Below are 10,195 nucleotides of genomic sequence, written 5' to 3'. Positions count from 1 at the left end.
CATAGATATACAAAAATGATAATATTTTTTATTTTTTAAAAACTATTAATAATTCCGAGGGGAATCAAATCAAGTACCATGGAAGCATGGAATAGAAACTACAAATAGTTTTTAATTAGTCTTTTTAAAATAAAATATATATTTATTTATTTATTTGCGAGAGCGAAGGCGACGGCGAGGCCTCGGTATTAGTTTTTCGCGGACAGAGCGAACCCGAGGGGGGTAATTTTCTCTGGTGATGGCCGTAATAAATTTATATATATATATATATGTATAGTGAGTTATGAAAACAAATATAAAATTTTGTACTGTTGAATATATATAATATATAACTAAGATATTTCTAGACATTAACTGAACCCTTTTTAGTATAATAAAATAATTTCTACTCATGATGTCAAAGATAATATTTTATAATATTATTTTGAGTAAAGAGTAGTTATAAAAATAAATATAAAAATTTACAGTTAAATAAAAAGATAAATAAGATATCTACAAGTTAAGGATGTAAATCGATCCCCGTTTTAATATAATTTGGCTGAAACAAGAGTGCAATATATTAAAATAATACCTTGGAGTAGCCATTGGGCATGTCTTGCACCACACAACCAGAAGGAAGCCTGCGGCATTTAACGCCAAGTCCAGACGTGGAAGAGTTGTGCTCTCGGATTCCATCAATGGAGACATCAACCACAGCCCAAGCACCATTAACAAGCTGCTTGCAGAATCTCAAGAAGTTTACTTCCCGTATTGGCACCAAAGGCGATAATACCTGAAATTCTGCGTGCATCTATGCACATACATTGCAACCATATCATTATATTGTTCAGTGACTATTTCAGTAAAATATAAGATAAAATATCATTTCTCACAAGCTGCAGTGATCCGTTTCTCGTGCTGCCAACTCCAGTAGATATTATATCAGTTGTGGTTGTCCTCGCAATCATTCCAGGAAACATATCCGCCCAACGAGCCTGATCGTTTTAAGTTCAATTTTGGAATTAATTAAAATGATTATTAATATGGAAATAAATTATTTAATATTTATATTTCAAGCATAAATAAAGAAATAGAAATAGATTATTTCCCGGGTTGTTTGATTAGGAAATGAATTGATTGAAATTAATGGATTGGGATAAATGAAAGGGGATATAAAAAGCATGTACTAAAATATTATCCAACTCTCATAAAATATGAAAATGATTTAGCCATCATATGGTTCAACTAATTTAATTTATAAGAAATATCATTTACAGAATAAAATGGATGCTTTTTCAACTAGAAAATGCAAGAGATACACAATTTATGAGCGCAGGAAAGAACTTCATATTTAAAAAAAATCCATTTTTTATTTTATTTCTCTTGTTTACAGCTTATGTAAACCAATAGATATTGAATAATACAAAGAAATTAAAAAATAAAAATCACCCCTTTGATTTAAAGATTACTCCTTTTAAGACATGCCTGCTGGCTTCTAGTTTGCTGCGGAGCACATCAATTCAGATTTACAGAAAAAATTAAATTTTAGATAAAATATATTAACTTATAATTTATAAATTAAGAAAAATTAACATTTTTTTTTTTGAAAAAAATGAGTACTGCTCTCGAACACGGTGCTTCTGATGCTTCTTAGTAATCAGTATATTTTCAACGCATAGTATGTTGCGTGTCAATATAATATGCAACAATTAATATAAAAACATGCCCAATTCATTAGTTTTATATAAAATTAAGACCAAGATTCATATATCCAATTTTTATCAAAGAGCTTTGGCCCTTCAATCAATCAAATTCCTTTTAAAAGAAAAAAAAACCTAAAATTTTTTGCTAAATTTTGAGAAATCAACAAAAAGAAATCCATGAAAGTGATTTCCTACGATTCAATGAAGAGATGAAGAGAATTAAAGAAGACATACCGCATCCATGAGGGTCTCAACAAGAGCAAGACTGTTGATGATAACCATGGCCGTCATCCTCGTAGCCTCCGACACAAAATCAGAACTTTTCACACCAACACAACGTGGAAATAATTCATACTGCTCGATATTCAAAACCTCCCTCCCATTCTCCTCCCCACCAACCATCCAAAGCGGCTCCCCCATTTCAGCCATCTTCACAAGCTCGTCCATGGCCGACAAAGCCAACTCCAAAAACATCGATCTTTCAACCGACCTATCCCCAACAGCAACTGAACGCGAGGGAGTGATAACAGTGCCCAATGAGTTCGATCCGCCGCCGCTGATGAAATCAGAAACCGCAGGAAATGTTGTTGTAATCGATCCGAAACCGCTGAAACCTCCGTTGCAACCAACAGCGAGTTCAAGAGATGAGCTTGGCACTGCGGGAGAGATGGGGCGGCCGAGAAACTTGCTGGCGAGTGCGCAGACGCGATCCAGCTCATCTTTAAGACGCGCGTTTTCGATTCTCAGGTGCTGTTCTTCCAGCGAGACGTCGCCGAGCACGGCTGCGCCGCCGCAGTTGTTGCAGATTGCGTTCCTCATTGCGTCTCTGATGGATATGTTCTCAGCTCTAAGCTTGTCATTTTCTTGCCTTAAGATGGTGTTCTCATGGCGCTCCATTTGAGTCTTTGGATGGGTAGAGTCAAATTAGAACAGAGATAGAAGAGGGGAGCGGTGCAAAAAAAAGCAATTTTTGACTGATTTTTGATACCTTCATCTGAGTTCGCCGGTTTTGGAACCAGAATTTGACCTGGCGAGTCTCGAGACGAAGCCGCTTGCTGAGTTCTAATCTTTGTTTCTCATCGGGGTGCGGGCACTCTTTGAACAGGCTGCGCGATGAGACATATTAACGTATAGATGAAAAAAAAACAAAAGAAGTTAAAAAAATCTGATCTTTTATACCTTTCTAGTTCTTGGATTTGCTGAGGTGTGTGACGATGGTAACGCTTCTTTTTGCGAGGGTTTTCTAGGTCAAGATCATCGCCTGAACCGCCTTCTAAGTTGTCGCTACCTGATCTGCTCTCGTTCTCCTCATCCTTGTTCCGGCAAAGCACATCTAGCTCGCCGCCGCCATGGCCGTCGCCGGCGGATGCTACCACAGAAAGCCGGCTCAACTCTCCCTTTCCCTCCAGATTCGATTGCTTAACAAAAATCGAAACAAACAAACAATAAAAAAAACAATTTTTTAAGTTCGCAAAATGAAAAGAAGAAAGAATATATAGCTAAGATTTTAAGTGGCAGAAGAGGCTGCTCACCAGGCCGAGAGAGAGACCAGCGGAGCCGAACATGGGCTTGGGAACTGCTGCTGCAGAATTTGAGAGAAATCGCGTTTGAGAAAGCACTCCGGCCGGCATGGCGGAGCTTCCGTACGGTAAATCGCTGTCAAATAAACCACCGAAACTCATTGATGAACCTTCTTCCCTTCACAAAATCCTAACTTTTTCTTCTCCTATCCCAAACCTTCTCAGATCTAAAGGACTCTCTCCTCCTGTCCTGCTAAGCGCCAGCTAATTCTTACCGCATGTAAGAAAATCCCAGGAAGGAAAATAAATTAAAGCAAAGGTACGCAGTAGAAAGAAGGAAAGATCTAAAAGCGAGAAAGGGAGTAGAAAATGGAGAGGCCCAGAGGAGGCAAAAGCATACACGGGTCATGAACCAATGCCTCCAGCTCCCTCTACCACACTGTTTACAGGGCAGAAAGAAAGAGAAAGAAGGCAAGCCAAGCGCTGGCACCTCTGTCTCTCTCCGTCTCCCTCCTTTGCTTGCTACGCTCTCAGAACCCTAAAAGCTCACCTCACTCCCACCCTACGATAAAGAGAAAACAGAGCACTTGCGAGTATTGAAGAACCAATTGTACATGTCCCCTCCTGCTTCCATTATAGGAGAACTGTCATGAGGAAGAAACGAAAACAGAAGTAGAAGCAGTTTAAGGACCAAAAAAGAAGAAAGAAGAAGAAAATAAGCTCATGTGTATGTAGACTCCCCGAGTCCTTTCAAAAAATATATGCGACAACCATTCCCTCATTGCGAGGAATAATGTAAACAAACAGCTAAGGGTGAACGGGACCAGTTGACCCTTCATTTCCCACTTTCTCGCCAAGCGATGAAATCGAAAAAAGTAAAAATCCCAACTTTTTAACATGACCTCGGCTTCTACCGCGTCATCCCCTTTCTTTTTCCTCTGTTTTAACTTTTTTACTTCTCAAAAAAAATAATCTGAAAATTTACGTGAACTGATGCACAAAATTCAATATATGCGGAATTAAATCTTCATAATTACAATTTTTTATGAAATTTACAGATAAATTTACTGGTTAGTAATTATATCTCACCCTTAGTAAGAAGAAGGTGAAAAGGACGTGGCACCGATCGAAGTGGGAAAGCGAACCGACTTTTCCTTGTTCGCTTGTGCTTTTCCCTCCCTCCACGACAGGCGTCGTGAAGCTAGCGGAAACAGACGAAGATAAGAAAAACTGGACTCCAGAAAAAATTAAAAAAGAACAAGGAAAATGGTGGGGAAGGTTGACTTCAAATGAGTTTTCTTAGTCAAAGGTGACGCCTTTTCACCAGAAAATTGTCTAAGATACTGTTGGAAGTGAAGTCAGTCCTAGAACACGGCCGCCGGCCACCTCCGTCGCCGGTAATGGTCTTGGGTGCTTATTGGAAATCAAGTAACCAGTGGCCACGTTTGCGTTGCCTGAAGAGTTAGCACTCATTATTGATGGATATCATGAAAATTGTTTTTTTCTTTTGAGGATGGTCTCACTTCAGGAATTCATAATTATAAGCCAAATGAATTAAGTTAAAAAATTTAAATAAATGCTTAATTTTTTATTTAAAATCATTAATAAATAATTTTATAAATTTAAATAAATAAATAATTGAATGAATTTTAAATTATTATCTAACTAATTTTTATAAACTAAATAAACTAATACAAGCACAAGTTAATTTTCGCGCAATCAAATTACATAAATAAATTAACAAATAATTTTACTAAAATAAAAATATTAGAAGAAATTTTATTAAATATATATGCATAATGATATTAAATTATAATTTATTATTATTAAACATATAATTAAATTAATTAAATTTTATTAAATAATACATTATATAAGTGTATGTATATGAAATATGTGTTAGCAAGAATCTCAAGAACATTTCACATTAGGCGGATGAAGACGACATGGCATCGAGGGGGCCCGCCCGGGATAATCTGACACCTCATGCTTAATCGACCAGCTCTCATAGACCAAGAGGAAAGCATTTCCCAGACTGATGGAATTCAACCACCATTCTAAAAGTCAACATGTCGACACAAGACTCAAACAGAAAAATCTTGCCCCATTTCTTCTAGTCTGGTTGGATGAGCGGAGTGAGTCGTCTGCCCCCAAAATAATTGGTCGAAGCTTCCCACCACCTGTGCAGGGATAAACTCTCTACAAAATAGTCAAATTGACAGTTTACACCGAACCCTCAGAGAACGACCACCTGACCAAAATGAAGCCAAGCAAGAGGTTGTCGTAAGTACCAAACTCTCTCAACCGGACCTCTTCTTAAGGACTAGACGCCTAGAGTTTTACAAGGTCTCGAGCCCTGTCCAGCCGGGAGCCTAGAGGCTTCCAGCCTAATATTCATGTATATGCTAGAATACCACAGCTATATCTGCGTAGATTAGGGTATATCATGTAATAAAATAACCCCCATTCCTATAAATAGAAGTTCATTTCATGAATAAAGTTTACACGAATTTACAGTTTTATATTGCTCTTTTGTTCTCCTCCCTCCCTCCCTCCCTCTCCTTATCGCTTTATTCCTTAGGCGTATCTCTTTGAAAACTTTGGATTCAACATCCTAAAAGGTGTGGTGAGTTTTGAGTAATGTTGTTGACAACAAGAGGAGCACATCTTTCGCTGAAATAACCAAAGTGAAACGTGCACGAGAAACATAGAGGAACACATGCAATGAGGGATGCAGGAGATGAGGATTCTGATCATGGTCCAAGTGTCTGGTCAGATCACGAAGGCCCTAAGTGCCATCTCGGCCCTAGCAGGAAGTGAGGATCCCAGGAGTAGAACTAGTCACAGAAGGCCACGTTGTTGCACAACGACAAAAGATTGAACTACAACCCCAAAAGAGTCAATGACTCGAAGCTCCAGGACAGTGCGAGATCTGTGCAAGTGGAGAAGCAATGACTTGGACACACTGAAACACCACAACAGCCGGATAATCCTTTCTCGCTTCACATATTTGAAGCCGAACCCCAGGAGAACTTTAAGCTTCCAACGTTGGATCGTTATCGGAGAGCAGTCAGATCGCAATGATCACATCTCCTTGTTCGAATAAATAATGAGCCTGCTTATGGTCTCAGATGTGTTCAAGTGCCAATTGTTCTTTACCACTATGAGGTCTACAACTTTTAACACTTTTGAAGGCTTCTCTTTGCACGGTAGACGAGCGCTTGGGCACCAAAGAAGAGAGCGTGAGCTATCTGACAGATGAAGTCGGGCCCAAACGAGAGCATGCGCTCTTATATCCTTCGTTTCTAGATGTAAATGCTGGAGGTAGAAGACCTTAGAACTAACATGGCACAAGCCATGCTGGAGTAGTTCCTGAGGTCAGAAATGTTTTGTTTCAACCTCAACTTACAAGAACATAAGGACTTGGCTGACTTGTTGGAGATGGAAAACAAGTACATGCTCGCTGATGAGAGCACTCTTAAACCAAAGCCAGAAGAGCGTTAATCCTCGAAAAGGGTTCCCCAAAGTAGCGGATTGAAGCCAAGGGAAGACCGCCGACCACATGTCAGGCGTCAGTACTTAAAAGTCAATCCTCTCACGAAAATAGAAGATATGATCAGTGCAACCAACAGGAAGATCTAGCAAGGAACCGTGATCCCAGTTGGCTCGATATTATGAATGGTCGGCATAATGTTATGAGCAATCGCACAACGATTTCAATTGCTGACATTTTACCCCATTGAGAGTATCAATGGCGAAGTTCGTAAACATCATCCTAAATAAAGAATACTTCAAGGAAGCCACACTAATGAGGGCCAAATTTTTTTCTCTGAAACGAGAAAAAGTATTGTAAGTACTATATAGACCACGACTATGTCACGATGAAATGCAAGCACCTCAAGATTCTCATCGAGAAGTAGATCAAGGTAGAACAACTGAAAGAGTTTGTAGATCAGGGTTAGAGGCATGAAAAAGCTACAGCAATATCCTCCTTCGCGGAATAAAGTTCTTCAATGTTATTCCAACATTGATGACTATTGTGCTTCTGTAATTTAGGTGCGGCACTTGACTTGATTTTCATACAAATTCCTCTTTCGTGGTCGTTGTAAACAGAGATATTAAGTTCTTCTTAAGGTTATGCCTAAGTCCCAAGATGAATTGGTATTCCATAACGATACCTTCCACCTATCTTTATGAAGTCCATCAATAAATTCAGACCCTCTTTAATTGGTTGCAAGAATCATAATAAGATATCCTATTTTATTCAAATATTGTGGTTAACCTAATCGTTCCACTACGTTTCTGTCGAAGTCCTAGATCATAATGGATTCTAGCATCCTAACTGGGCGGGCTGGGAGTAAACGAAAGTCAGAAGATTAACCAACATCTTTTATCAACTTAAAGTGCAAAAAATGATATGAGAAATCAAGAATAAAAATCAATCCAATAAATCCATCCCAAAAAACATAAAGACGCAAAAAATTGTTTAGTTACTCATGGTTCGAGAGAAAAGCAAAGATAATTTCCCTGCAAGAAAATTTTTATTGAGATAAAAATAGCTTGCAACATTTTATCTCCTCTCTTACAAGAACAACACCCAATTTATCTCACAAACCTCTCTCACAAAAATAGAAAAACAAAATCTGAAACGAGAAAATAAATTTCTCTAAAAACCCTAGCTTCCTTTTGCAATCTCCCCTTGAAAACCTCCCTACAATCTCCTAATACAATATTTTTATAGCATGAATTCAAAATCTTTACCAAATTTATCAGAATCCAACACTAAAGAGTTTCCAAATATGAAATTATATGTCGGTGTGACCCTGTCAGGCCTGCGGCGTAATTACACCTCCTCGGGTTAGGCGGTGTGGTCACACCGATCTTTTTTTCATAGTGCGGACCTCTTCATTTTTGGGATGTGACCACACTACTCAAGGTGAGTGATCACACCAGTTTTAGGCATGGCTATTTAGGCATGGGTTTTCCCAAAATTCCTTATTTTACTTTAATTTTCGTGCGAGTCCTCCTGTAAACTGTAAAATGTAATTTCAACCTTTCGAAAGCATAACATCATGTATTTAAAGTTAAAAATTTCTATAATAAAAGCATTAAAAATATGAAAATTTGATTAATGTCAACTGCTAGCTCTATGAACATATTGTTCAAGTTTAGTGTTTGATAAGCTTCTTTGGGCTGACCGGCACGTAGCACCAGCTGGCCCACTATATGGTTTTTCAGGATAAAGGAAGGAGGTGTTGTGCTTAAGGCTATTGGTGGTCACTTGGGGAGAATGTAGGAAGTAATTCACAGAGACAAAAGACTTTCTTACATTGAACTCGCCTCAAAACTACAACGCCATCTTTGGTCTCTCATTGTTGAATCACTTCAAGGTCATGGTGTCCACCTACCACATTGTGGTCAGGTTCCTAGGAGATGGGGAAGTGATCACAAACAAAAGATGGGGAAGTGATCACAAACAAAAGAGACTTCAAGTAGTTGAGGGGCTGCTACCTCCGAGCAGTAGGAAGCATGGAACATGAGTCATTTAACCTATTTAACTAGAGATAAGAGGGCATCGCGACCAATGAGACAACCTTGGAGATTTCTATCATCGTACATAAGCCCAGTAAATTGACCTAACCCGCAATTACACAGTAATTTAGCTACCATAAGATGATCAAAATCTTGACCCTATTTATATTTAGCGGCTACTGTGCAAAATCAAAATATTATGAAATTTAGAAAGTAGTTTATACATTAGGGTTACTACGCAAATATATGTATCGTTTCAAGTAATATAGGGTTTTCTTTTAAGACCACAGTGTCGATCCCACAGAGAAGCGAGGTAAGAAATCCATAAGGCTAATTTTAGTCTACTACTATCAGTCCTTAGTTTGGAATGTCTATTAAGGTGATTTTTCTAACAACTACTTTTAAATGAAAATCTTAAATATAAGGATAACTTTTCTAGATTTAAAGATAAATTTTTTGGATAAATCGATTTAGAGAATTTTGAAATGTTAAAAACTACACTTCTCGTGCAATGACCTAAATAATGTGTAGGAATGAAATACTAAAAATATAATACTATTAGTGACAAATAAGAGCATTCCTACTCTTTACCCCCTCTTGGTGCTAGCAAAGAACATTAATTAATTTTTGAGTTTTTCACCAGTTTGTGTAGTAGTACTGAGTAGATAATGGCCTCTCACTTCCAGATTACTCATTGTGTCATCTCTATAGGACCTATAAGGGACTCTTATGATCCAAACTCTAAACCGAATTTATAAAAGAATTTAGTCTATCACCCTAAAAATATCAATTTTACGCTCATCAAAATATATCACCCTATCTATTTGCACTCCCCTCAGGTGATCGCAACGACTCCGCCCAAGATGAGATGAGGTACTCACTAGTTAGGTGAAATCATAGCCCTCCTGGGTCATTATATTTCACAACAGATTTTAAATTTACTGGTGATCAGTCTTCAAAGTCAATTAAGAGCTCGTGAAAATACCATCACATTAATAAAATGAGATCATATCTAAGCAAATCTAAATTCCTGAACATACATCTATTTTATTTTAAAAGAAAAGTAAAATGAAGATAATGATATAAGTAATAAAAGGATTGATATAATTAAGTAATAAATTTTGTACTAATAAGGAACATATGTATACCTACCCTCTTTCGAGTGTATTGGTAAGCTTAGTATTCTATTAGTTTTATGCAACTATATGTTACTTAGAAGCATCTAATTGAAACATATCATTAAATTATATTTCCTTAAAAGTGCATTGCCGCCTAAACTATTTTATTAGCCAACCGGCTAATGTCAGTGCACTCAAGTTGTAAGATCACCGCTTTCCCAAGTCTTAGTTTCACATGCAACAAATTTTAACATAACTTATTGTCACTTAAGTTATATCAATGAAGCAAAGGAGATATAACTCTTCACAAGAGAAAAAAAAATAATTCTATCATAAAATAAAT

At 37.5% G+C, this 10,195-nt stretch overlaps 1 protein-coding gene across 1 annotated transcript in view; it reads right to left on the bottom strand.

Annotated features, from left to right (window-relative positions):
- The window catches only part of LOC110025798 (homeobox-leucine zipper protein ROC5-like), a 6,686-nt gene extending 2,690 nt beyond the window's left edge, over positions 1 to 3,996 (bottom strand). The window contains exons 1-6 of the mRNA XM_020726457.1: positions 3,215 to 3,996; positions 2,862 to 3,100; positions 2,671 to 2,788; positions 1,917 to 2,585; positions 873 to 974; positions 572 to 790 (exon numbers count right to left, since the gene is read on the bottom strand). Of these exons, the coding sequence (XP_020582116.1) occupies positions 572 to 790; positions 873 to 974; positions 1,917 to 2,585; positions 2,671 to 2,788; positions 2,862 to 3,100; positions 3,215 to 3,364 (1,497 nt within the window). The 5' untranslated portion in view covers positions 3,365 to 3,996. The remainder of the gene's footprint in view (positions 1 to 571; positions 791 to 872; positions 975 to 1,916; positions 2,586 to 2,670; positions 2,789 to 2,861; positions 3,101 to 3,214) is intronic.
- Between the last annotated feature and the right edge of the window lie 6,199 nt (positions 3,997 to 10,195).

Source organism: Phalaenopsis equestris, unplaced genomic scaffold, assembly GCF_001263595.1.
Source record: "Phalaenopsis equestris unplaced genomic scaffold, ASM126359v1 Scaffold000002, whole genome shotgun sequence".
Taxonomy (NCBI): domain Eukaryota; kingdom Viridiplantae; phylum Streptophyta; class Magnoliopsida; order Asparagales; family Orchidaceae; genus Phalaenopsis; species Phalaenopsis equestris.
Note: the sequence above shows the minus strand (reverse complement) of the source record. Positions and strands in the feature narration are given on the sequence as shown.